The sequence below is a fragment of the Zeus faber genome (genome assembly GCF_960531495.2).
Source record: "Zeus faber genome assembly, chromosome: 17".
Taxonomy (NCBI): Eukaryota; Metazoa; Chordata; class Actinopteri; order Zeiformes; family Zeidae; genus Zeus; species Zeus faber.
In genome coordinates, this window is record NC_137204.1 from 19523934 (window position 1) to 19551830 (window position 27897).

At 39.9% G+C, this 27897-nt stretch overlaps 2 protein-coding genes across 2 annotated transcripts; both read left to right on the plus strand.

Annotated features, from left to right (window-relative positions):
• Nucleotides 1–1665: 1665 nt before the first annotated feature.
• Nucleotides 1666–11858, plus strand: LOC307243370 (myosin heavy chain, fast skeletal muscle-like). The gene is made up of 41 exons (XM_080018166.1): nucleotides 1666–1697; nucleotides 1889–1932; nucleotides 2042–2260; nucleotides 2346–2489; nucleotides 2589–2745; nucleotides 2832–2859; nucleotides 2942–3047; nucleotides 3130–3222; nucleotides 3306–3369; nucleotides 3443–3541; nucleotides 3816–3919; nucleotides 4060–4198; nucleotides 4315–4433; nucleotides 4536–4685; nucleotides 4777–4947; nucleotides 5038–5341; nucleotides 5454–5518; nucleotides 5610–5697; nucleotides 5817–5934; nucleotides 6011–6134; nucleotides 6225–6361; nucleotides 6447–6702; nucleotides 6791–7033; nucleotides 7117–7293; nucleotides 7388–7533; nucleotides 7620–7710; nucleotides 7815–8204; nucleotides 8298–8424; nucleotides 8582–8700; nucleotides 8818–9014; nucleotides 9098–9281; nucleotides 9378–9543; nucleotides 9679–9803; nucleotides 9897–10205; nucleotides 10295–10498; nucleotides 10597–10722; nucleotides 10836–11006; nucleotides 11104–11208; nucleotides 11326–11421; nucleotides 11514–11645; nucleotides 11756–11858. Exons 3-41 carry the CDS (start codon nucleotides 2054–2056, stop codon nucleotides 11774–11776), a joined length of 5802 nt encoding a protein of 1933 aa, XP_079874292.1. The 5' UTR covers nucleotides 1666–1697; nucleotides 1889–1932; nucleotides 2042–2053; the 3' UTR covers nucleotides 11777–11858.
• A 2961-nt stretch (nucleotides 11859–14819) lies between these two features.
• LOC307243189 (myosin heavy chain, fast skeletal muscle-like) lies at nucleotides 14820–25004 on the plus strand. Its single transcript, XM_080017856.1, has 41 exons — nucleotides 14820–14840; nucleotides 15031–15075; nucleotides 15185–15403; nucleotides 15489–15632; nucleotides 15732–15888; nucleotides 15975–16002; nucleotides 16085–16190; nucleotides 16273–16365; nucleotides 16449–16512; nucleotides 16586–16684; nucleotides 16959–17062; nucleotides 17203–17341; nucleotides 17458–17576; nucleotides 17679–17828; nucleotides 17920–18090; nucleotides 18181–18484; nucleotides 18597–18661; nucleotides 18753–18840; nucleotides 18960–19077; nucleotides 19154–19277; nucleotides 19368–19504; nucleotides 19590–19845; nucleotides 19934–20176; nucleotides 20260–20436; nucleotides 20531–20676; nucleotides 20763–20853; nucleotides 20958–21347; nucleotides 21441–21567; nucleotides 21725–21843; nucleotides 21961–22157; nucleotides 22241–22424; nucleotides 22521–22686; nucleotides 22825–22949; nucleotides 23043–23351; nucleotides 23441–23644; nucleotides 23743–23868; nucleotides 23982–24152; nucleotides 24250–24354; nucleotides 24472–24567; nucleotides 24660–24791; nucleotides 24902–25004. The coding sequence occupies exons 3-41, from the start codon at nucleotides 15197–15199 to the stop codon at nucleotides 24920–24922; spliced, it is 5802 nt and encodes a 1933-aa protein (XP_079873982.1). The 5' UTR covers nucleotides 14820–14840; nucleotides 15031–15075; nucleotides 15185–15196; the 3' UTR covers nucleotides 24923–25004.
• The last annotated feature ends 2893 nt before the right edge of the window (nucleotides 25005–27897 follow it).

The window sequence follows — 27897 nt, forward strand, 5'->3', positions numbered from 1 at the left end:
TGGACTCCATGTCCTTAGCCTCTTTTGTGATGTAGCAGAAGCTGTTGAGGATTAGAGTTGGAATCACCCAGGACAGCGTCTGCTACCAGTCGTTCCCAGTAAACCCTCAGTGCCCATCTGATCCAGCTCACCGCATGTGGTAATCGGTAGATACCTCTGCTCCTCTCTTCACCCATGTGTCCAGAAAATATGGTCTCGGGTCTGCTGAAGCAATCACATAGTCAATGATCGACCTTGGGCCAAAGGTGCTCTGGTACCAACAACAATTATGAGCCTCCTTACGTTCAAACATGTTTTTTTTATGTACAGTCCATGGCTAGCACAGATGTCCAATCACAAAGCACTTATTGAGTTCATGCCCCACCAGGTTTCCCCATCTTTGAGCACATGACATCCCTTGGTAAAACTATGGAGTCAACAGGCCACCAGTGGTTTTCAGCATCCCTCCAACCCTGACTCCAAGGTGGTAGTGTACAGTGAACTCCAGTTGGACGAATGCTGTTGTTATTGCACAGCACAACCCCCAGAATCATAGGGGCACACAGTCCCCTCCATCTTGTTACGGTTGGAATTCCAGAAGTTCCACCACCATCTACCACATCAATTCAGGAGATAAGTTATACGTATATAATATCACGATTACTAATTTGGTTTTCCCAAGCATTTATGAAATCACAAAAAAAATTACAATTTGTCGAGTGAAGCATAAGTTGTGAAAATAATTCATGCTATATGACATTTTCTGCCAATCCTTTAAAATGTATTCACCCCCATATAATTAAATAAAAACAATAATTATGACACCTTTGGAGAGTTTTGTCTCCTGCATTTTACCCTCCCCTTACCACTCTTGCTATCTAAGAGCAGTCTTCACCCATAACTCGGCACCCGGGTGCAAACTCCAATCCCCTGGTTATTGGCAGGAATGTCTTTTAAGGTGGGCGGAAACGTGCGTGTGTGTGTGTGTGTGTGTGTGTGTGTGTGTGTGTGTGTGTGTGTGTGTTACTGTTTGTTACTGTGTGCTGGAATTTCCATTGTATGTTGTTGACTGTGTGTTGCCACTGGGTGTCTGTTGAGTGTGAAAGGTAGGTTGTTTTCAGACAAGTAATGAATGTCAATTCAAAGTTGTCCCTGAGACAGAAAGTTCAGAGGAAATAAAAATAAAATCAAAGATATGCATCGTGTATGAAACAGAAGGTTTTAATAACATAAACATAAAATATTTTTTTAATTAAGTAACTTCCAATTTAATTTACAAAATGAAGTCTGGTGATGGATTTTAACACCTAGCAGTGAGGAGTAACTAATACAAATTATATTTACATGCAATTCTACTCCCACAGATGGATATCTAGTTCCCCATTGAGCCATATTACTTGGCATAGACTCATAAAACGTATGAGTAAGCATGTCTAAAGGATTGCCTGTTATGGTGGCAATGATTCAAACAGGCTGGCATTTATTATTTATAGAATAAGTTCTAATGCAGTACAAATACAATTCAATCAATTCATTGGAACTACAAGGTGCATGAATGAAATATGAATTGCACATTAAATGGAAATTAATTCCACGTGAGCCTTTTCAAAGACATGACCATATTTAGCTTGTGCCTGCTCTGCAGAATGTCCTCTATATAAGAGGGCTCTTGAAGAGATGCAGAGACTGGAGGGGATTTCAGAAGGTTCCAACTGGTGGTAAGTCAGACTGATGCTTGAGCTCACATTCATATTAAAGCAGTTAGTACTTACATTGATATGAAAAGTTAATTGAATCAATCAGCATTAAATGTGTGGTAGTGTTATTTAGAAGCACATTAAGCTTTGTGCATTATAATTAATAAATCATATGTGAATTACTGACATCACAACATATGTCTATTTTAAAGGGGATACTTGTGAAGATTTCTTTGGTGATAAGGAAGACAAAAAGGTAAAGTACACAGATTTCAGGTTTTGATCTTTTCAGAATGTACAGAATTCAGACAGTATGCTTGAAAAATTGATATATGACTGATAGTATTTTCAATTTATTTCGACAGTAAGCCGCCATCATGAGTACGGACGCAGAAATGGCCGTCTATGGCAAAGCTGCCATTTACCTCCGTAAGCCAGAGAAGGAGAGGATCGAGGCTCAAACCAGACCATTTGATGCCAAAAGTGCTGCATATGTGGCTGATGTTAAGGAGCTGTATGTCAAATGTACTATCACAAAGAAAGACGGTGGCAAAGTCACTGTGACAGTGCTTGATACAAAGGAGGTGGGCTGTAATGCATTTAAAGATATTAAATATAAAAACGTACTGCTTTAATTGTTAATAATAAAAAATGTGTTTCAATATTAAGGAAAGAACAGTCAAGGAGGATGATGTTACCCCCATGAATCCTCCCAAGTACGACAAAATTGAGGACATGGCCATGATGACCCATCTCAATGAAGCCTCTGTGCTGTATAACCTCAAAGAGCGTTATGCAGCATGGATGATCTACGTAAGAAAGTCTACCTTCCTACTGATTCATGTGGATTAGTATTTAAATACAGCATCAACAGAAGAGTTGAAATGCTCTATTGGATCTCATCCTTTTCAGACCTACTCTGGCCTGTTCTGTGCCACTGTGAACCCCTACAAGTGGCTCCCAGTGTACGATCAAGAAGTTGTGAATGCCTACAGAGGCAAGAAGCGTATGGAGGCTCCACCCCACATCTTCTCTGTCTCTGACAACGCCTTTCAGAACATGCTTGTTGGTATGTGAATGCCAAGAATAGTTACAAATTATCAATTTAATTTGGCTTTTAAGTATAGAAGAAAAAATATTTATTTTGTTTTACAGACCGAGAGAACCAGTCAGTCTTGATCACGTAAGTTTTACATGTATTGGAATCATATAAATAAAAAGGTTATCAATAGAAAAAGTCTATAAACAAATCTCTCTTCAACTAGTGGAGAATCTGGTGCTGGAAAAACTGTGAACACCAAGCGTGTCATCCAATACTTTGCAACGATTTCTGTGGGAGGACCCAAGAAGCCAGACTCAGGAAAGATTCAGGTTTGTTACAATGAATAAGCTGATTAAACCAACGACAAAAATTAATTGATAGAAATGTTAAAATGTCAAACTTGGATGACAGGGTTCCCTGGAGGATCAGATTATTGCAGCCAATCCCCTGCTGGAAGCCTACGGTAATGCCAAGACTGTGAGGAATGACAACTCCTCTCGCTTTGTAAGTACAGAGAATTTTAACCCTTCAGAGATCTTTAGTCACTGACTGTTTCAAAATAGTAAACATGATGTTTTCCAAAACAGGGTAAATTCATCAGAATCCATTTTGGCACAACTGGCAAACTGTCTTCTGCTGATATTGAGACATGTACGTATCCAGTAAAAGAAATTGACTCTTATTTTACTTGGAGTAGATTTTGGTTGATGAACCATTCTTACAGATCTGCTGGAGAAGTCCAGAGTGACATTCCAGCTTCCAGATGAGAGAGGCTACCACATCTTCTACCAGATGATGACCAACCACAAACCTGAGATTATTGGTAAAATGAATTTCTAATATCTGTGTGTTACTGTAGTGGAATGCATTCTCATCTAATAATAAACCTTTAACTTAGGTTAACATAATGAGAATCTTGCGGTTTAATTTAAAATTAGAATGAGACTTACTTTAACTCTCATCTGTAAATGAATGCCCTTGAACAGGGATTGTGCACTGTTGTTTGTCCACTGCGATTTCTTGAGCAAAAACATCAAAAAACAGACTCATCACCTGCATTCACAAAATAAATACATGTTAACGTGTTTAATCCTCAGAAATGACGCTGATCACAACCAACCCCTACGACTTCCCCATGTGCAGTCAGGGTCAGATCACTGTGGCCAGTATTGATGACAAAGAGGAGCTGGTTGCTACTGATGTCAGTACTTTTTAAAGCCTTTTCTACCACCGTAAAAAACAATTTTCTCACATTTATTACCTTACCTTTTCAATCACATTTCTGCTAATAATTACAATAACAAATACAATCAATAATTATTTGTGTTTTTGTAACTCCAGACTGCCATCGATATTCTGGGATTTAACGGTGATGAGAAGATGGCCATCTATAAGTTTACTGGTGCTGTGCTTCACCATGGTAACATGAAGTTCAAGCAGAAGCAGCGTGAGGAACAGGCTGAACCAGATGGCAACGAGGGTTAGTTGGAATTTATGGATCAGGTTTCAATTATTTTTGCATGAGTAGTTCTTCTGTATATTATAAAATGTCATACTTACCATGTTCATAATTCCGGGAATTCCTTCGATTTTCAGAGGCTGACAAGATTTCCTACCTGCTGGGCCTGAACTCAGCTGACATGCTGAAGGCTCTTTGCTACCCCAGAGTGAAGGTCGGAAATGAGTATGTCACCAAGGGACAGACTGTACCTCAGGTGGGTAGGATAGGTCAATTTAATATAGGTACATTATACAAATAATACAGATTACATTGTTATATATTTATTTACATGTTTATTTAAATATTTTTTTCTCAGGTCAATAACTCAGTGAGTGCCCTGGCTAAGTCCATCTATGAGAGGATGTTCTTGTGGATGGTCATCCGTATCAACCAGATGTTGGACACCAAGCAGGCGAGGCAGTTCTACATTGGTGTGCTGGACATTGCTGGTTTTGAGATCTTTGATGTAGGTATCAATATTGGGATTGCAAATATTGGCTATTCATTTATCTAAAAAAGCAATCCAAAAATAATACTCATCCTATTGCCATGTCCAGTACAACAGCATGGAGCAACTGTGCATTAACTTCACCAATGAGAAACTGCAACAGTTCTTCAACCACCACATGTTTGTCCTGGAGCAAGAGGAGTACAAGAAGGAGGGCATCATCTGGGAGTTCATTGACTTTGGCATGGACTTGGCTGCCTGTATTGAGCTTATTGAGAAGGTACTACTAATGATTAGATATGTTATTATCCGTAGTATCATTCAAATTATTATTATTTCTAACATTCCTTGTGACTTTCCTTCAATTAAGCCAATGGGCATCTTCTCCATCCTTGAAGAGGAGTGCATGTTCCCCAAGGCTTCAGACACTACCTTCAAGAACAAGCTGTATGACCAACATCTTGGTAAAAACAAAGCCTTTGAGAAGCCCAAGCCCGCCAAGGGTAAAGCTGAGGCCCACTTCTCCCTGGTGCACTATGCTGGAACTGTGGACTATAATGTTGCTGGTTGGCTGGACAAGAACAAGGATCCCCTGAATGACTCTGTTATACAGCTGTACCAGAAGTCTGCAGTTAAGCTGCTGCCTGTCCTGTATCCAGTTGCACCTCCTGAGGGTATTATTTCAATTTGAAATCAGTTCATTTATACACATTATGTAATACTTAATTATACAAAACCGAATGATAAAAATTGAAAATAATATCAAATTCATCAATAAATTCACAGACAATACCAAGAAAGGAGGCAAGAAGAAGGGTGGTTCCATGCAGACAGTGTCCTCACAGTTCAGGGTAAGAATGAATTAACGTAAGAGTAAGTTTGTTACTTAAATCAACATATACGTTTTCAATTGCCTCATCTGATTTTATCTCATATCTACAGGAGAACTTGGGCAAGCTGATGACCAACTTGAGGAGCACCCACCCTCACTTTGTGCGTTGCCTGATTCCCAATGAGTCAAAAACACCTGGTACATGTGCTTTTAATATTGTTTCTGAAGGGTGCTTTAAGACATATAATGAAAGCATTTTTGACTGTATAAGGTTATGGTTTTGCTGTAATGATCAGATTGTTACAACTATTTCACAGGTCTGATGGAGAACTTCCTGGTTATCCACCAGCTGAGGTGTAATGGTGTACTGGAGGGTATCAGAATCTGCAGAAAAGGTTTCCCCAGCAGAATCCTCTATGCTGACTTCAAGCAGAGGTATTAATGAACACATACAATGAAATATATTACTAGTTAACAATATTACAAAGTTTAACAACAACTTTTACAAAAGGTACAAAGTACTGAATGCCAGCGTCATCCCTGAGGGCCAGTTCATTGACAACAAGAAGGCCTCTGAGAAACTGCTCGGATCAATTGATGTGCCTCATGATGAGTACAAATTTGGGCACACCAAGGTAAACAACAATAAATATGATGCTATTCTGTATTGAATTAATTCACAGATTATGGTCATCGGTATCAAATATTTCTTATGCCTTCCGAAGGTGTTCTTCAAAGCTGGTCTGCTGGGTACTCTTGAGGAGATGCGAGATGATAAGCTTTCTTCCCTCGTAACAATGACTCAGGCTCTCTGCCGTGGCTATGTCATGAGGAAGGAGTATGTGAAGATGACGGAGAGGAGGTAAATGAAGTGCAATGAAATCTAAGAGCACCAAACGTTACTGATGAAAAAGTTACTGATTTCTTTCAAATATTTTCCTTCATAGGGAAGCAATTTACACCGTTCAGTACAACATTCGTTCATTCATGAATGTCAAACACTGGCCATGGATGAAGGTGTACTACAAAATCAAGCCTCTTCTGAAGAGTGCTGAGACTGAGAAGGAGTTGGCCCAGATGAAGGACAACTATGACAAGATGAAATCAGACCTGGCTGCTGCCCTCGCCAAGAAGAAGGAACTGGAGGAAAAGATGGTTTCTGTTCTGCAGGAGAAGAATGATCTGCAGCTTCAAGTGGCATCTGTAAGTAAATAAAAGAACCATTTAAATGTATTGTATTTCCATTGCAAAAAAACAATTTTCTTCTCCTGCAAATTAAAATATAAACCAGGAAACAGAGAATCTGTCAGATGCTGAAGAGAGATGTGAGGGACTCATTAAGAGTAAGATCCAGCTGGAGGCCAAACTCAAAGAGACAACCGAAAGGCTGGAGGATGAGGAGGAAATCAATGCTGAGCTGACTGCAAAGAAGAGGAAACTAGAGGATGAATGCTCTGAGCTCAAGAAGGACATTGATGACCTGGAGCTTACCCTGGCCAAAGTGGAGAAGGAGAAACATGCCACTGAGAACAAGGTAAATGAAGAGTTAAAGTCATCGTTATCACATAATGGTAGAACAATCCACCAATCATAAACATCTTTTGTTTGGACATTTAGGTAAAGAACCTGACTGAGGAGATGGCCTCTCAGGATGAGAGCATTGCTAAGCTGACAAAGGAGAAGAAGGCCCTCCAAGAGGCCCATCAGCAGACTCTTGATGACCTGCAGGCAGAGGAAGACAAAGTCAACACGTTGACCAAGGCCAAGACAAAGCTGGAGCAGCAAGTGGATGATGTGAGTTCAACAATTCTATCATGACAATATATGTACATTCATGTAATTATATGCATTTGTATTGTGAATTATGAGCACAAATTTGAAAATGCAGCTTGAAGGGTCTTTGGAGCAAGAGAAAAAGCTCCGTATGGACCTTGAGAGAGCCAAGAGGAAGCTTGAGGGTGATCTGAAACTGGCTCAGGAATCCATCATGGACCTGGAGAATGACAAGCAGCAGTCCGATGAAAAAATCAAGAAGTAATGTAAAGCTGAGCAAATTCTCTTTTGAGTAAAATACCAGCAATGAATTCTTATTGAATGGTATTCTGTAATTCAATCATCAGGAAGGACTTTGAGACAAGCCAGCTGTTGAGTAAGATTGAAGATGAACAATCCTTGGGCGCTCAGCTGCAGAAGAAAATCAAAGAGCTCCAGGTGTGTAATTCTTGCTCTAAAATACCATAGAAGTAACTAGCATGAATGAAGATACTTTAATAGTTACATAAATATTAATTTCATAAATATTGTATTTCACAAAGGCTCGTATTGAGGAACTGGAGGAAGAGATTGAGGCTGAGCGTGCTGCTCGTGCCAAGGTTGAGAAGCAGAGAGCTGACCTCTCCAGGGAACTTGAAGAGATCAGTGAGAGGCTTGAGGAGGCTGGAGGAGCCACTGCTGCTCAGATTGAGATGAACAAGAAGCGTGAGGCTGAGTTCCAGAAGTTGCGTCGTGACCTTGAGGAGTCCACCCTGCAGCATGAATCCACTGCTTCTGCTCTCCGTAAGAAGCAGGCTGACAGTGTTGCAGAGCTGGGAGAGCAGATCGACAACCTCCAGCGTGTCAAGCAGAAGCTTGAAAAGGAGAAGAGTGAATACAAAATGGAGATCGATGACCTCTCCAGCAACATGGAGGCAGTTGCTAAGGCCAAGGTAGTGCAATTTAATTAAATTCAAATACCATTGTCATTATAGAGGTACAGAAACTAAAAACAAATGCTGAAATGTTTAAACATTCATTCACAGGGAAATCTTGAGAAGATGTGCCGTACACTTGAGGACCAGCTGAGTGAGATCAAGACTAAGAATGATGAAAACGTTCGCCAGATAAATGACATGAGCGGTCAGAGAGCAAGACTGATGACAGAGAATGGCAAGTATTTGTTTATTGAATATGATATCATATCATGATTGCTGAAATGATATCCAACCTACATTAAAATGTACTTTTGCAAAAAGTGACAAATGTGCATTTCTGAAAATACCTTTTTAACATTTCCGATAATTTATTTTTCATAATTTCAACTCAGGTGAGTTTGGTCGTCAGCTTGAGGAGAAAGAAGCTCTTGTCTCTCAGCTGACCAGAGGAAAGCAGGCCTTCACACAGCAGATTGACGAGCTGAAGAGACAGATTGAGGAAGAAGTCAAGGTGAGCCAGACCTTTTAGTAATCATTTTCATATTAATTTTCTAACAATGAAACATTTTAATAACCATATATAATTGTGTATCAGTCAAATAGTTTCATCTTGATATTTTTTCTACAGGCTAAAAATGCTCTCGCACATGGTGTGCAATCAGCCCGCCATGACTGTGATCTCCTGAGGGAACAGTTTGAGGAGGAGCAGGAGGCCAAGGCTGAACTGCAGCGTGGAATGTCGAAGGCCAACAGTGAGGTTTCTCAGTGGAGGAGCAAGTATGAAACTGATGCTATCCAGCGCACAGAGGAGCTTGAGGAGGCCAAGTAAGAAAAAGGTTTTTCTTTTGACCAGCTTAAGAGTTGGTTTCAAAGGACTACAATACTTAAAGTTGGTAATTCATTAACAGGAAAAAGCTTGCCCAGCGCCTTCAGGAGGCTGAGGAGCAGATTGAGGCTGTGAATTCCAAATGTGCCTCTCTGGAGAAGACCAAACAGAGACTCCAGGGTGAGGTTGAGGACCTCATGATTGATGTGGAGAGAGCCAATGGACTGGCTGCCAACCTTGACAAGAAGCAGAGGAACTTTGACAAAGTGTGTTGATATTAATTATCATGACATTGTGTAAAGATATTAGACTAGTTCAAGACAATTGGTTACATTTATGGCTGCATCAAAATTATTCTACAGGTTCTGTCAGAATGGAAGCAAAAATATGAGGAGGGTCAGGCAGAGCTTGAGGGAGCTCAGAAAGAGGCTCGTTCTCTCAGCACTGAGCTGTTCAAGATGAAGAACTCCTATGAAGAAGCTCTGGATCATCTGGAGACCATGAAACGTGAAAACAAGAACCTGCAACGTGAGTTAGTATGGATGATTCCAGCACAATATTTATTATTTGTATGTAGCATCTCATATGTAGTTATTATGTATATAATAAATCAACAACATTGCAAGATTTACTATTAAAATACAATGTTCAACCCTTATGCAGAGGAGATCTCAGACCTGACTGAACAGATTGGTGAGACTGGAAAGAGCATCCATGAGTTGGAGAAATCCAAGAAGCAGGTGGAGACAGAGAAGTCTGAGATCCAGACTGCACTTGAGGAAGCTGAGGTGAAAAACAGAATTCAAATACATAAAATACAAACATGACCAAACATAACTTCACAGCATGCCAATGTATTAAAAAATATTATTGATCTAAAGGGAACTCTGGAACATGAAGAGTCCAAGATTCTGCGTGTCCAGCTGGAGCTCAACCAGATTAAGGGTGAGGTGGACAGGAAGCTGGCTGAGAAGGATGAGGAGATGGAGCAGATCAAGAGGAACAGCCAGAGGGTGACTGACTCCATGCAGAGCACTCTCGACTCTGAGGTCAGGAGCAGGAATGATGCCCTGAGAATCAAGAAGAAGATGGAGGGAGACTTGAATGAGATGGAGATTCAGCTGAGTCATGCCAATCGCCAGGCTGCTGAAGCCCAGAAGCAGCTGAGGAATGTCCAGGGACAACTCAAGGTATGGCACAAACAGCTGCATACACCAATATATGTGATCCCAACATCAGGTATATTATTGACTTTTTCCCTTACACAATCCCCAATAAGGATGCCCAACTGCACCTTGATGACGCCCTCAGAGCCCAGGAAGACCTCAAGGAACAGGCTGCCATGGTGGAGCGCAGGAATGGTCTCATGGTGGCAGAAATTGAGGAGCTGAGAGTAGCTCTGGAACAGACAGAGAGAGGCCGCAAAGTGGCTGAGCAGGAGCTGGTGGATGCTAGTGAACGTGTTGGACTGCTGCACTCTCAGGTAAACTAATAAATATTAATTCTTGCAAATTTTCTGTTACTTTTACAGTATTATGTACATATTATGATATTAATTGCTGAAACAAACCTTTCTTTTAGAACACCAGCCTTCTGAACACAAAGAAGAAGCTTGAGACTGACCTGGTCCAAGTCCAGAGTGAAGTGGACGACACTGTTCAGGAAGCCAGGAATGCAGAGGAGAAAGCCAAGAAGGCCATCACTGATGTAGGCTTCACGATTTTTGGCAGTTTTTACATATTATGGTATCCATCTCAGATACAATAAGTGTGATGTTTCAATCATTTAAAAAATAAATATTCAAATAAAATTCAATTAAGGCTGCCATGATGGCTGAGGAACTGAAAAAAGAGCAGGACACTAGTTCTCATCTTGAGAGGATGAAGAAGAACCTGGAGGTCACAGTGAAGGACTTGCAGCACCGTCTGGATGAGGCTGAGAACCTGGCCATGAAGGGAGGCAAGAAGCAGCTCCAGAAACTGGAGTCCAGGGTAAAACAACATAGCTGACATTATACATTACACAGCATTATGTTTAGCGGATGTAAAAGGTTTAATTGGAGAGTTAATTCCTCATTCTGCTCTGAAGGTGCGTGAGCTGGAGACAGAAGTTGAGGCTGAACAGAGACGTGGAGTAGATGCTGTTAAAGGTGTCCGCAAATATGAGAGGAGAGTGAAGGAACTCACCTACCAGGTAGGGCAGCACACATGTATTATTTACAGTATTTCCAATGATTGCAAATTATTATGGCTAAAGAGTAAATGCTAGTAATTAAGTGAATCAAAATTTGCCACTTCAAATATACATTAGACTGAGGAGGATAAGAAGAATGGTGCCAGGCTGCAGGATCTGGTAGACAAGCTGCAGCTGAAGGTGAAGGGCTACAAGAGGCAGGCTGAGGAAGCGGTAAGTTGAAATGCAATGACATTGATGTATTTCATTAATTTCAGTATCGTAATTAATAATGTTATGCAATGTTATATAATATTCTTCAACAGGAGGAACAGGCCAACACTTACCTGTCCAAGTGCAGGAAGGTTCAACATGAACTGGAGGAGGCTGAGGAGCGTGCTGATATTGCTGAGACTCAGGTCAACAAGCTGAGGGCCAAGAGCCGTGACTCTGGAAAGGTAAATGCATTTTAAGTCCATATGTATTGACTTTAATATTGTTAAATATTAAATTATTATTGTCTGTTCAATGGATATGGGGGTTTATTTTTATGTTTTTTCTTTTCCAGGGAAAAGAAGCTGCTGAATAAGCCTTTCTTGTTTGACGTAAAAAGTCATAAAATATGACAATGCTTGAATTGCAATAAAATCTATAAATGTTTTACAAATTTTTATCGGTGACTCTTATTCCTGTGTTCAGCTGAAACTCTCCTAATAAAAATAATAATTGACAACAAAAGTCACTTTTTTTTTGTTGAAATATATATTTTGAAATAACATATTTTTCAGACGTGTTTGTTCTATCATATATATTGAGATCCATCTTAACTAAAAGTGTGATCGATTTCAGCCGCCAATAGTCAGCTTTTTAGTCGGCATGATTTAAGAACACAGTATATAGTATGACAAATGTTTTAATAATTTATAGTAGATCAGGATGCTAATGGTGTGCCAGAGTAGCAGACAGACAGTAGTAGATATGTTGCATAACTGTTAAAGAACACCAAATAAATGACACTAAGAAAGAGAAAAGATTTTGCAGTGTAGAGTGCCACTGGAAGCAAAAAGGACTGTGATATACAATATGTTTGTGAATAGATAGCTATAAGAAAATCCTACCAAAGAAACTACTACTGATTGTCTAAGTAATTTATGTTGCCAAAACATTAATAAATGAATGACGGAAAAATACTGACTTTACTTTGTCACCATAGAAACTTGATGTGAATTTTTTTTATAATTTACTAAGTTTTCTTCGCAAGTTTTTATATGTCATTGAAATGCTACGGCAATTTAACAACTCAAGAGACACTCAAGAGAAACTTGGAATTTGGACTGAATCACAGATCAACATGGCTCCTCTCAAGGCAGCATTGTACTTTTCTAAGGTTCTCCTCTACTTCATTGACCCATGTGGGGAGTTTTGTCTTCTGTATTTTAACTATCCTTACTGTCTAGGAGCAGCCACAGCACAGCACCCGGGTAGCAGCTGCAGCTCTTGAGCCAATGCATTGGTCAAGGTTACTGGCAGGAGACTGTAGCCTGATGTGTGTGATTTTTAGTGACCTCATTGCCATACCCGCGTACATACTCAAGCAACTTACTGTCAAAAAAAACCAAAAAAAAACTTGATTACCAGTCATTTATAGTTTTGTCATCGACAATAAGTTTTTCAAGCACCCAGTGATGTAAAGTAATAAAGTAAAATTACTTTGTTATTGTACTTGTAATTTCCCAAAAAGTATATTTTTACACCAATACATTTCCCCTGCCCATTTGGACTTCCCAGTTCTGTCCGGTCGTCACACCACCATCTGATCCTGCTCACCACATGTGGTGATCGATAGATACCTCTGCTCCTCTCTTCACCCACGTATCCAGAACATCTGGCCTCAGGTCCATTGAAACAACAACAAAGTCAATCATCCACCTTCGGCCCAAGGTGCCCTGGTACCAACAACACTTATGAGCCTTCTTGCGTTCAAACACGGTGTCCAATCACAAAGCACCACTTGAGTTCACACCCCTCCAGGTTTCCCCATATTTGAGCACATGGCGTTGACATTCCGTAGTCAAACTATGGAGTCACCAGGAAGAGTGTTTTGCAGCACCGCTCCCAGCGCTGACAACAGTTTGTGAAACAAATTCATGCCAGCTAACATTTTCTGCTAATCTTTTTAAACATATTCACACCCATATAATTAAAGGGGCAATAGGCAACCTTTCAACTTCCCCCTTAGTGTTCAAGTGGAAGTATTGTTTGCACCACTATCCCAAAGACAACCGAATCGCTTTACGTTTTCCTCAGTGCCAAGTTCTGTGTAATAAATGCATAGATGTCAACCCTCCTATTTTTCTCTGTATTTTCCTGAATTATTTCTTTCTTTCCCGCTGACCTCTCTGTTTTCAATTTTTCTGGAATTTGACACTTACAAAAACAAAACAAAACAACGGTGGGTCCCTTTTCCCAGGTTTTTTTATGTGTGTTTTTATGTAGATGTATTTTATGTCGATGTAAAAGCCACCCCATGGTTGCCCCACCTCCTCTGTGCCGTAAATCGATACCTCATTTGATCCTTCACTTCACGCAGTGTAAGATCGAAGTGCATAGTGAAATCAGGACGTTTAGAGAGCAAGTCCGAATAATGATTGTGTCATTATTCTACAGCCATTACACTGTGAAATCAACACTTACTTCATAATGATAAGTAAAAGCAAAAAAGTTGTCTATTGCCCCTTTAAATAAAAACAATAATAATGACTCCTACAACATGAACTGGAGTTTTGCATGCACAAAGATGTCTGCACCAATTACTCAGCGCGCAGGTATCAACTCTGGCTCTAGAGGCTATGCCTTGATTATTGGTAGGAGTGTCTTTTAAAGGGAGTGGAAACACAGGGAAACTTCAGAATGGGCCCAGTTGGGTTTGAACCAAGTGTGTGTGTGTGTGTGTGCGTGCGTGCGTGCGTTAGTATTTTCATTGTATGTTGATTGTTTCCACTGGGTGTATGTTAAGTGTGAAAAGTAGGTCGTTTTCAGGCAGGAAATGAAGTGTCGTTTCAAAGTTGTCCCTTCGACAGAATGTTCAGAGGAAATATGAACAAAATAAATTATATAAATTGTGTATGAAACACACGGTTATAATAACATGAACATAGAAGATTTTAAAATATATGAACATTTTTTATGAATTAACTTCCAATTTCAATTACAAGATTAATTCCGGTGATGTATTTTAACACCCAGCAGTGAGGAGTAACTAATACAAATTATATATACATGCAATGCTACTCCCACAGATGGATATCTGGTTGCTCATTGAGCCATATTACTTGGCATAGACTCATAAAACGTATGAGTAAGCAGGTCTAAAGGATTGCCTGTTATGGTGGCAATGATTCAAACAGGCTGGCATTTATTATTTACAGAATAAGTTCTAATGTAGTACAAATACAATCCAATCAATTCACTGGAACTACAAGGTGCATCACTGAAATATGAATTGTACATTAAATGGAAATTAATTCCACGTGAGCCTTTTCAAAGACATGACCATATTTAGCTTGTGCCTGCTCTGCAGAATGTCCTCTATATAAGAGGGCTCTTGAAGAGATGCAGAGACTGGAGGGGATTTCAGGAGCTTCCAACTGGTGGTAAGTCAGACTGATGCTTGAGCTCACATTCATATTAAAGCAGTTAGTACTTACATTTATATGAAAAGTTTATTGAATCAATCAGCATTGAATGTGTGGTAGTGTTATTTAGAAGCACATTAAGCTTTGTGCATTATAATTAATAAATCATATGTGAATTACTGACATCACAACATATGTCTATTTTAAGGGGGATACCTGTGAAGATTTCTTTTGTGATTAGGAAGACAAAAAGGTAAAGTACACAGATTTCAGGTTTTGATCTTTTCAGAATGTACAGAATTCAGACAGTATGCTTGAAAAATTGATATATGACTGATGGTATTTTCAATTTATTTCGACAGTAAGCCGCCATCATGAGTACGGACGCAGAAATGGCCGTCTATGGCAAAGCTGCCATTTACCTCCGTAAGCCAGAGAAGGAGAGGATCGAGGCTCAAACCAGACCATTTGATGCCAAAAGTGCTGCATATGTGGCTGATGTTAAGGAGCTGTATGTCAAATGTACTATCACAAAGAAAGACGGTGGCAAAGTCACTGTGACAGTGCTTGATACAAAGGAGGTGGGCTGTAATGCATTTAAAGATATTAAATATAAAAACGTACTGCTTTAATTGTTAATAATAAAAAATGTGTTTCAATATTAAGGAAAGAACAGTCAAGGAGGATGATGTTACCCCCATGAATCCTCCCAAGTACGACAAAATTGAGGACATGGCCATGATGACCCATCTCAATGAAGCCTCTGTGCTGTATAACCTCAAAGAGCGTTATGCAGCATGGATGATCTACGTAAGAAAGTCTACCTTCCTACTGATTCATGTGGATTAGTATTTAAATACAGCATCAACAGAAGAGTTGAAATGCTCTATTGGATCTCATCCTTTTCAGACCTACTCTGGCCTGTTCTGTGCCACTGTGAACCCCTACAAGTGGCTCCCAGTGTACGATCAAGAAGTTGTGAATGCCTACAGAGGCAAGAAGCGTATGGAGGCTCCACCCCACATCTTCTCTGTCTCTGACAACGCCTTTCAGAACATGCTTGTTGGTATGTGAATGCCAAGAATAGTTACAAATTATCAATTTAATTTGGCTTTTAAGTATAGAAGAAAAAATATTTATTTTGTTTTACAGACCGAGAGAACCAGTCAGTCTTGATCACGTAAGTTTTACATGTATTGGAATCATATAAATAAAAAGGTTATCAATAGAAAAAGTCTATAAACAAATCTCTCTTCAACTAGTGGAGAATCTGGTGCTGGAAAAACTGTGAACACCAAGCGTGTCATCCAATACTTTGCAACGATTTCTGTGGGAGGACCCAAGAAGCCAGACTCAGGAAAGATTCAGGTTTGTTACAATGAATAAGCTGATTAAACCAACGACAAAAATTAATTGATAGAAATGTTAAAATGTCAAACTTGGATGACAGGGTTCCCTGGAGGATCAGATTATTGCAGCCAATCCCCTGCTGGAAGCCTACGGTAATGCCAAGACTGTGAGGAATGACAACTCCTCTCGCTTTGTAAGTACAGAGAATTTTAACCCTTCAGAGATCTTTAGTCACTGACTGTTTCAAAATAGTAAACATGATGTTTTCCAAAACAGGGTAAATTCATCAGAATCCATTTTGGCACAACTGGCAAACTGTCTTCTGCTGATATTGAGACATGTACGTATCCAGTAAAAGAAATTGACTCTTATTTTACTTGGAGTAGATTTTGGTTGATGAACCATTCTTACAGATCTGCTGGAGAAGTCCAGAGTGACATTCCAGCTTCCAGATGAGAGAGGCTACCACATCTTCTACCAGATGATGACCAACCACAAACCTGAGATTATTGGTAAAATGAATTTCTAATATCTGTGTGTTACTGTAGTGGAATGCATTCTCATCTAATAATAAACCTTTAACTTAGGTTAACATAATGAGAATCTTGCGGTTTAATTTAAAATTAGAATGAGACTTACTTTAACTCTCATCTGTAAATGAATGCCCTTGAACAGGGATTGTGCACTGTTGTTTGTCCACTGCGATTTCTTGAGCAAAAACATCAAAAAACAGACTCATCACCTGCATTCACAAAATAAATACATGTTAACGTGTTTAATCCTCAGAAATGACGCTGATCACAACCAACCCCTACGACTTCCCCATGTGCAGTCAGGGTCAGATCACTGTGGCCAGTATTGATGACAAAGAGGAGCTGGTTGCTACTGATGTCAGTACTTTTTAAAGCCTTTTCTACCACCGTAAAAAACAATTTTCTCACATTTATTACCTTACCTTTTCAATCACATTTCTGCTAATAATTACAATAACAAATACAATCAATAATTATTTGTGTTTTTGTAACTCCAGACTGCCATCGATATTCTGGGATTTAACGGTGATGAGAAGATGGCCATCTATAAGTTTACTGGTGCTGTGCTTCACCATGGTAACATGAAGTTCAAGCAGAAGCAGCGTGAGGAACAGGCTGAACCAGATGGCAACGAGGGTTAGTTGGAATTTATGGATCAGGTTTCAATTATTTTTGCATGAGTAGTTCTTCTGTATATTATAAAATGTCATACTTACCATGTTCATAATTCCGGGAATTCCTTCGATTTTCAGAGGCTGACAAGATTTCCTACCTGCTGGGCCTGAACTCAGCTGACATGCTGAAGGCTCTTTGCTACCCCAGAGTGAAGGTCGGAAATGAGTATGTCACCAAGGGACAGACTGTACCTCAGGTGGGTAGGATAGGTCAATTTAATATAGGTACATTATACAAATAATACAGATTACATTGTTATATATTTATTTACATGTTTATTTAAATATTTTTTTCTCAGGTCAATAACTCAGTGAGTGCCCTGGCTAAGTCCATCTATGAGAGGATGTTCTTGTGGATGGTCATCCGTATCAACCAGATGTTGGACACCAAGCAGGCGAGGCAGTTCTACATTGGTGTGCTGGACATTGCTGGTTTTGAGATCTTTGATGTAGGTATCAATATTGGGATTGCAAATATTGGCTATTCATTTATCTAAAAAAGCAATCCAAAAATAATACTCATCCTATTGCCATGTCCAGTACAACAGCATGGAGCAACTGTGCATTAACTTCACCAATGAGAAACTGCAACAGTTCTTCAACCACCACATGTTTGTCCTGGAGCAAGAGGAGTACAAGAAGGAGGGCATCATCTGGGAGTTCATTGACTTTGGCATGGACTTGGCTGCCTGTATTGAGCTTATTGAGAAGGTACTACTAATGATTAGATATGTTATTATCCGTAGTATCATTCAAATTATTATTATTTCTAACATTCCTTGTGACTTTCCTTCAATTAAGCCAATGGGCATCTTCTCCATCCTTGAAGAGGAGTGCATGTTCCCCAAGGCTTCAGACACTACCTTCAAGAACAAGCTGTATGACCAACATCTTGGTAAAAACAAAGCCTTTGAGAAGCCCAAGCCCGCCAAGGGCAAAGCTGAGGCCCACTTCTCCCTGGTGCACTATGCTGGAACTGTGGACTATAATGTTGCTGGTTGGCTGGACAAGAACAAGGATCCCCTGAATGACTCTGTTATACAGCTGTACCAGAAGTCTGCAGTTAAGCTGCTGCCTGTCCTGTATCCAGTTGCACCTCCTGAGGGTATTATTTCAATTTGAAATCAGTTCATTTATACACATTATGTAATACTTAATTATACAAAACCGAATGATAAAAATTGAAAATAATATCAAATTCATCAATAAATTCACAGACAATACCAAGAAAGGAGGCAAGAAGAAGGGTGGTTCCATGCAGACAGTGTCCTCACAGTTCAGGGTAAGAATGAATTAACGTAAGAGTAAGTTTGTTACTTAAATCAACATATACGTTTTCAATTGCCTCATCTGATTTTATCTCATATCTACAGGAGAACTTGGGCAAGCTGATGACCAACTTGAGGAGCACCCACCCTCACTTTGTGCGTTGCCTGATTCCCAATGAGTCAAAAACACCTGGTACATGTGCTTTTAATATTGTTTCTGAAGGGTGCTTTAAGACATATAATGAAAGCATTTTTGACTGTATAAGGTTATGGTTTTGCTGTAATGATCAGATTGTTACAACTATTTCACAGGTCTGATGGAGAACTTCCTGGTTATCCACCAGCTGAGGTGTAATGGTGTACTGGAGGGTATCAGAATCTGCAGAAAAGGTTTCCCCAGCAGAATCCTCTATGCTGACTTCAAGCAGAGGTATTAATGAACACATACAATGAAATATATTACTAGTTAACAATATTACAAAGTTTAACAACAACTTTTACAAAAGGTACAAAGTACTGAATGCCAGCGTCATCCCTGAGGGCCAGTTCATTGACAACAAGAAGGCCTCTGAGAAACTGCTCGGATCAATTGATGTGCCTCATGATGAGTACAAATTTGGGCACACCAAGGTAAACAACAATAAATATGATGCTATTCTGTATTGAATTAATTCACAGATTATGGTCATCGGTATCAAATATTTCTTATGCCTTCCGAAGGTGTTCTTCAAAGCTGGTCTGCTGGGTACTCTTGAGGAGATGCGAGATGATAAGCTTTCTTCCCTCGTAACAATGACTCAGGCTCTCTGCCGTGGCTATGTCATGAGGAAGGAGTATGTGAAGATGACGGAGAGGAGGTAAATGAAGTGCAATGAAATCTAAGAGCACCAAACGTTACTGATGAAAAAGTTACTGATTTCTTTCAAATATTTTCCTTCATAGGGAAGCAATTTACACCGTTCAGTACAACATTCGTTCATTCATGAATGTCAAACACTGGCCATGGATGAAGGTGTACTACAAAATCAAGCCTCTTCTGAAGAGTGCTGAGACTGAGAAGGAGTTGGCCCAGATGAAGGACAACTATGACAAGATGAAATCAGACCTGGCTGCTGCCCTCGCCAAGAAGAAGGAACTGGAGGAAAAGATGGTTTCTGTTCTGCAGGAGAAGAATGATCTGCAGCTTCAAGTGGCATCTGTAAGTAAATAAAAGAACCATTTAAATGTATTGTATTTCCGTTGCAAAAAAACAATTTTCTTCTCCTGCAAATTAAAATATAAACCAGGAAACAGAGAATCTGTCAGATGCTGAAGAGAGATGTGAGGGACTCATTAAGAGTAAGATCCAGCTGGAGGCCAAACTCAAAGAGACAACCGAAAGGCTGGAGGATGAGGAGGAAATCAATGCTGAGCTGACTGCAAAGAAGAGGAAACTAGAGGATGAATGCTCTGAGCTCAAGAAGGACATTGATGACCTGGAGCTTACCCTGGCCAAAGTGGAGAAGGAGAAACATGCCACTGAGAACAAGGTAAATGAAGAGTTAAAGTCATCGTTATCACATAATGGTAGAACAATCCACCAATCATAAACATCTTTTGTTTGGACATTTAGGTAAAGAACCTGACTGAGGAGATGGCCTCTCAGGATGAGAGCATTGCTAAGCTGACAAAGGAGAAGAAGGCCCTCCAAGAGGCCCATCAGCAGACTCTTGATGACCTGCAGGCAGAGGAAGACAAAGTCAACACGTTGACCAAGGCCAAGACAAAGCTGGAGCAGCAAGTGGATGATGTGAGTTCAACAATTCTATCATGACAATATATGTACATTCATGTAATTATATGCATTTGTATTGTGAATTATGAGCACAAATTTGAAAATGCAGCTTGAAGGGTCTTTGGAGCAAGAGAAAAAGCTCCGTATGGACCTTGAGAGAGCCAAGAGGAAGCTTGAGGGTGATCTGAAACTGGCTCAGGAATCCATCATGGACCTGGAGAATGACAAGCAGCAGTCCGATGAAAAAATCAAGAAGTAATGTAAAGCTGAGCAAATTCTCTTTTGAGTAAAATACCAGCAATGAATTCTTATTGAATGGTATTCTGTAATTCAATCATCAGGAAGGACTTTGAGACAAGCCAGCTGTTGAGTAAGATTGAAGATGAACAATCCTTGGGCGCTCAGCTGCAGAAGAAAATCAAAGAGCTCCAGGTGTGTAATTCTTGCTCTAAAATACCATAGAAGTAACTAGCATGAATGAAGATACTTTAATAGTTACATAAATATTAATTTCATAAATATTGTATTTCACAAAGGCTCGTATTGAGGAACTGGAGGAAGAGATTGAGGCTGAGCGTGCTGCTCGTGCCAAGGTTGAGAAGCAGAGAGCTGACCTCTCCAGGGAACTTGAAGAGATCAGTGAGAGGCTTGAGGAGGCTGGAGGAGCCACTGCTGCTCAGATTGAGATGAACAAGAAGCGTGAGGCTGAGTTCCAGAAGTTGCGTCGTGACCTTGAGGAGTCCACCCTGCAGCATGAATCCACTGCTTCTGCTCTCCGTAAGAAGCAGGCTGACAGTGTTGCAGAGCTGGGAGAGCAGATCGACAACCTCCAGCGTGTCAAGCAGAAGCTTGAAAAGGAGAAGAGTGAATACAAAATGGAGATCGATGACCTCTCCAGCAACATGGAGGCAGTTGCTAAGGCCAAGGTAGTGCAATTTAATTAAATTCAAATACCATTGTCATTATAGAGGTACAGAAACTAAAAACAAATGCTGAAATGTTTAAACATTCATTCACAGGGAAATCTTGAGAAGATGTGCCGTACACTTGAGGACCAGCTGAGTGAGATCAAGACTAAGAGTGATGAAAACGTTCGCCAGATAAATGACATGAGCGGTCAGAGAGCAAGACTGATGACAGAGAATGGCAAGTATTTGTTTATTGAATATGATATCATATCATGATTGCTGAAATGATATCCAACCTACATTAAAATGTACTTTTGCAAAAAGTGACAAATGTGCATTTCTGAAAATACCTTTTTAACATTTCCGATAATTTATTTTTCATAATTTCAACTCAGGTGAGTTTGGTCGTCAGCTTGAGGAGAAAGAAGCTCTTGTCTCTCAGCTGACCAGGGGAAAACAGGCCTTCACACAGCAGATCGAGGAGCTGAAGAGACAGATTGAGGAAGAAGTCAAGGTGAGCCAGACCTTTTAGTAATCATTTTCATATTAATTTTCTAACAATGAAACATTTTAATAACCATATATAATTGTGTATCAGTCAAATAGTTTCATCTTGATATTTTTTCTACAGGCTAAAAATGCTCTCGCACATGGTGTGCAATCAGCCCGCCATGACTGTGATCTCCTGAGGGAACAGTTTGAGGAGGAGCAGGAGGCCAAGGCTGAACTGCAGCGTGGAATGTCGAAGGCCAACAGTGAGGTTTCTCAGTGGAGGAGCAAGTATGAAACTGATGCTATCCAGCGCACAGAGGAGCTTGAGGAGGCCAAGTAAGAAAAAGGTTTTTCTTTTGACCAGCTTAAGAGTTGGTTTCAAAGGACTACAATACTTAAAGTTGGTAATTCATTAACAGGAAAAAGCTTGCCCAGCGCCTTCAGGAGGCTGAGGAGCAGATTGAGGCTGTGAATTCCAAATGTGCCTCTCTGGAGAAGACCAAACAGAGACTCCAGGGTGAGGTTGAGGACCTCATGATTGATGTGGAGAGAGCCAATGGACTGGCTGCCAACCTTGACAAGAAGCAGAGGAACTTTGACAAAGTGTGTTGATATTAATTATCATGACATTGTGTAAAGATATTAGACTAGTTCAAGACAATTGGTTACATTTATGGCTGCATCAAAATTATTCTACAGGTTCTGTCAGAATGGAAGCAAAAATATGAGGAGGGTCAGGCAGAGCTTGAGGGAGCTCAGAAAGAGGCTCGTTCTCTCAGCACTGAGCTGTTCAAGATGAAGAACTCCTATGAAGAAGCTCTGGATCATCTGGAGACCATGAAACGTGAAAACAAGAACCTGCAACGTGAGTTAGTATGGATGATTCCAGCACAATATTTATTATTTGTATGTAGCATCTCATATGTAGTTATTATTATGTATATAATAAATCAACAACATTGCAAGATTTACTATTAAAATACAATGTTCAACCCTTATGCAGAGGAGATCTCAGACCTGACTGAACAGATTGGTGAGACTGGCAAGAGCATCCATGAGCTGGAGAAGACCAAGAAGCAGGTGGAGACAGAGAAGTCTGAGATCCAGACTGCACTTGAGGAAGCTGAGGTGAAAAACAGAATTCAAATACATAAAATACAAACATGACCAAACATAACTTCACAGCATGCCAATGTATTCAAAAATATTATTGATCTAAAGGGAACTCTGGAACATGAAGAGTCCAAGATTCTGCGTGTCCAGCTGGAGCTCAACCAGATTAAGGGTGAGGTGGACAGGAAGCTGGCTGAGAAGGATGAGGAGATGGAGCAGATCAAGAGGAACAGCCAGAGGGTGACTGACTCCATGCAGAGCACTCTCGACTCTGAGGTCAGGAGCAGGAATGATGCCCTGAGAATCAAGAAGAAGATGGAGGGAGACTTGAATGAGATGGAGATTCAGCTGAGTCATGCCAACCGCCAGGCTTCTGAAGCCCAGAAGCAGCTGAGGAATGTCCAGGGACAACTCAAGGTATGGCACAAACAGCTGCATACACCAATATATGTGATCCCAACATCAGGTATATTATTGACTTTTTCCCTTACACAATCCCCAATAAGGATGCCCAACTGCACCTTGATGACGCCCTCAGAGCCCAGGAAGACCTCAAGGAGCAGGCTGCCATGGTGGAGCGCAGGAATGGTCTCATGGTGGCAGAAATTGAGGAGCTGAGAGTAGCTCTGGAACAGACAGAGAGAGGCCGCAAAGTGGCTGAGCAGGAGCTGGTGGATGCTAGTGAACGTGTTGGACTGCTGCACTCTCAGGTAAACTAATAAATATTAATTCTTGCAAATTTTCTGTTACTTTTACAGTATTATGTACATATTATGATATTAATTGCTGAAACAAACCTTTCTTTTAGAACACCAGCCTTCTGAACACAAAGAAGAAGCTTGAGACTGACCTGGTCCAAGTCCAGAGTGAAGTGGACGACACTGTTCAGGAAGCCAGGAATGCAGAGGAGAAAGCCAAGAAGGCCATCACTGATGTAGGCTTCACGATTTTTGGCAGTTTTTACATATTATGGTATCCATCTCAGATACTATAAGTGTGATGTTTCAATCATTTAAAAAATAAATATTCAAATAAAATTCAATTAAGGCTGCCATGATGGCTGAGGAACTGAAAAAAGAGCAGGACACTAGTTCTCATCTTGAGAGGATGAAGAAGAACCTGGAGGTCACAGTGAAGGACTTGCAGCACCGTCTGGATGAGGCTGAGAACCTGGCCATGAAGGGAGGCAAGAAGCAGCTCCAGAAACTGGAGTCCAGGGTAAAACAACATAGCTGACATTATACATTACACAGCATTATGTTTAGCGGATGTAAAAGGTTTAATTGGAGGGTTAATTCCTCATTCTGCTCTGAAGGTGCGTGAGCTGGAGACAGAAGTTGAGGCTGAACAGAGACGTGGAGTAGATGCTGTTAAAGGTGTCCGCAAATATGAGAGGAGAGTGAAGGAACTCACCTACCAGGTAGGGCAGCACACATGTATTATTTACAGTATTTCCAATGATTGCAAATTATTATGGCTAAAGAGTAAATGCTAGTAATTAAGTGAATCAAAATTTGCCACTTCAAATATACATTAGACTGAGGAGGATAAGAAGAATGGTGCCAGGCTGCAGGATCTGGTAGACAAGCTGCAGCTGAAGGTGAAGGGCTACAAGAGGCAGGCTGAGGAAGCGGTAAGTTGAAATGCAATGACATTGATGTATTTCATTAATTTCAGTATCGTAATTAATAATGTTATGCAATGTTATATAATATTCTTCAACAGGAGGAACAGGCCAACACTTACCTGTCCAAGTGCAGGAAGGTTCAACATGAACTGGAGGAGGCTGAGGAGCGTGCTGATATTGCTGAGACTCAGGTCAACAAGCTGAGGGCCAAGAGCCGTGACTCTGGAAAGGTAAATGCATTTTAAGTCCATATGTATTGACTTTAATATTGTTAAATATTAAATTATTATTGTCTGTTCAATGGATATGGGGGTTTATTTTTATGTTTTTTCTTTTCCAGGGAAAAGAAGCTGCTGAATAAGCCTTTCTTGTTTGACGTAAAAAGTCATAAAATATGACAATGCTTGAATTGCAATAAAATCTATAAATGTTTTACAAATTTTTATCGGTGACTCTTATTCCTGTGTTCAGCTGAAACTCTCCTAATAAAAATAATAATTGACAACAAAAGTCACTTTTTTTTTGTTGAAATATATATTTTGAAATAACATATTTTTCAGACGTGTTTGTTCTATCATATATATTGAGATCCATCTTAACTAAAAGTGTGATCGATTTCAGCCGCCAATAGTCAGCTTTTTAGTCGGCATGATTTAAGAACACAGAATATAGTATGACAAATGTTTTAATAATTTATAGTAGATCAGGATGCTAATGGTGTGCCAGAGTAGCAGACAGACAGTAGTAGATATGTTGCATAACTGTTAAAGAACACCAAATAAATGACACTAAGAAAGAGAAAAGATTTTGCAGTGTAGAGTGCCACTGGAAGCAAAAAGGACTGTGATATACAATATGTTTGTGAATAGATAGCTATAAGAAAATCCTACCAAAGAAACTACTACTGATTGTCTAAGTAATTTATGTTACCAAAACATTAATAAATGAATGACGGAAAAATACTGACTTTACTTTGTCACCATAGAAACTTGATGTGAATTTTTTTTATAATTTACTAAGTTTTCTTCGCAAGTTTTTATATGTCATTGAAATGCTACGGCAATTTAACAACTCAAGAGACACTCAAGAGAAACTTGGAATTTGGACTGAATCACAGATCAACATGGCTCCTCTCAAGGCAGCATTGTACTTTTCTAAGGTTCTCCTCTACTTCATTGACCCATGTGGGGAGTTTTGTCTTCTGTATTTTAACTATCCTTACTGTCTAGGAGCAGCCACAGCACAGCACCCGGGTAGCAGCTGCAGCTCTTGAGCCAATGCATTGGTCAAGGTTACTGGCAGGAGACTGTAGCCTGATGTGTGTGATTTTTAGTGACCTCATTGCCATACTCGCGTACATACTCAAGCAACTTACTGTCAAAAAAAAACAAAAAAAAACTTGATTACCAGTCATTTATAGTTTTGTCATCGACAATAAGTTTTTCAAGCACCCAGTGATGTAAAGTAATAAAGTAAAATTACTTTGTTATTGTACTTGTAATTTCCCAAAAAGTATACTTTTACACCAATACATTTCCCCTGCCCATTTGGACTTCCCAGTTCTGTCCGGTCGTCACACCACCATCTGATCTTGCTCACCACATGTGGTGATCGATAGATACCTCTGCTCCTCTCTTCACCCACGTATCCAGAACATCTGGCCTCAGGTCCATTGAAACAACAACAAAGTCAATCATCCACCTTCGGCCCAAGGTGCCCTGGTACCAACAACACTTATGAGCCTTCTTGCGTTCAAACACGGTGTCCAATCACAAAGCGCCACTTGAGTTCACACCCCTCCAGGTTTCCCCATATTTGAGCACATGGCGTTGACATTCCGTAGTCAAACTATGGAGTGACCAGGAAGAGTGTTTTGCAGCACCGCTCCCAGCGCTGACAACAGTTTGTGAAACAAATTCATGTCAGCTAACATTTTCTGCTAATCTTTTTAAACATATTCACACCCATATAATTAAAGGGGCAATAGGCAACCTTTCAACTTCCCCCTTAGTGTTCAAGTGGAAGTATTGTTTGCACCACTATCCCAAAGACAACCGAATCGCTTTACGTTTTCCTCAGTGCCAAGTTCTGTGTAATAAATGCATAGATGTCAACCCTCCTATTTTTCTCTGTATTTTCCTGAATTATTTCTTTCTTTCCCGCTGACCTCTCTGTTTTCAATTTTTCTGGAATTTGACACTTACAAAAACAAAACAAAACAACGGTGGGTCCCTGTTCCCAGGTTTTTTTATGTGTGTTTTTATGTAGATGTATTTTATGTCGATGTAAAAGCCACCCCATGGTTGCCCCACCTCCTCTGTGCCGTAAATCGATACCTCATTTGATCCTTCACTTCACGCAGTGTAAGATCGAAGTGCATAGTGAAATCAGGACGTTTAGAGAGCAAGTCCGAATAATGATTGTGTCATTATTCTACAGCCATTACACTGTGAAATCAACACTTACTTCATAATGATAAGTAAAAGCAAAAAAGTTGTCTATTGCCCCTTTAAATAAAAACAACAATAATGACTCCTACAACATGAACTGGAGTTTTGCATGCACAAAGATGTCTGCACCAATTACTCAGCGCACAGGTATCAACTCTGGCTCTAGAGGCTATGCCTTGATTATTGGTAGGAGTGTCTTTTAAAGGGAGTGGAAACACAGGGAAACTTCAGAATGGGCCCAGTTGGGTTTGAACCAAGTGTGTGTGTGTGTGTGTGCGTGCGTGCGTGCGTTAGTATTTTCATTGTATGTTGATTGTTTCCACTGGGTGTATGTTAAGTGTGAAAAGTAGGTCGTTTTCAGGCAGGAAATGAAGTGTCGTTTCAAAGTTGTCCCTTCGACAGAATGTTCAGAGGAAATATGAACAAAATAAATTATATAAATTGTGTATGAAACACACGGTTATAATAACATGAACATAGAAGATTTTAAAATATATGAACATTTTTTATGAATTAACTTCCAATTTCAATTACAAGATTAATTCCGGTGATGTATTTTAACACCCAGCAGTGAGGAGTAACTAATACAAATTATATATACATGCAATGCTACTCCCACAGATGGATATCTGGTTGCTCATTGAGCCATATTACTTGGCATAGACTCATAAAACGTATGAGTAAGCAGGTCTAAAGGATTGCCTGTTATGGTGGCAATGATTCAAACAGGCTGGCATTTATTATTTACAGAATAAGTTCTAATGTAGTACAAATACAATCCAATCAATTCACTGGAACTACAAGGTGCATCACTGAAATATGAATTGTACATTAAATGGAAATTAATTCCACGTGAGCCTTTTCAAAGACATGACCATATTTAGCT

Excerpts from the sequence above, each read along its gene's own strand:
- LOC307243370 (XM_080018166.1), top strand. The coding sequence starts at position 2,054 with ATGAGTACGGACGCAGAAATGGCCGTCTATGGCAAAGCTGCCATTTAC. Across the intron at positions 5,935-6,010 it reads TATGCTGACTTCAAGCAGAG|GTACAAAGTACTGAATGCCA; the intron begins GTATTAATGAAC and ends CTTTTACAAAAG. Across the intron at positions 8,205-8,297 it reads AGGCAGTTGCTAAGGCCAAG|GGAAATCTTGAGAAGATGTG; the intron begins GTAGTGCAATTT and ends ATTCATTCACAG.
- LOC307243189 (XM_080017856.1), top strand. The coding sequence starts at position 15,197 with ATGAGTACGGACGCAGAAATGGCCGTCTATGGCAAAGCTGCCATTTAC. Across the intron at positions 21,348-21,440 it reads AGGCAGTTGCTAAGGCCAAG|GGAAATCTTGAGAAGATGTG; the intron begins GTAGTGCAATTT and ends ATTCATTCACAG. Across the intron at positions 21,568-21,724 it reads AAGACTGATGACAGAGAATG|GTGAGTTTGGTCGTCAGCTT; the intron begins GCAAGTATTTGT and ends ATTTCAACTCAG.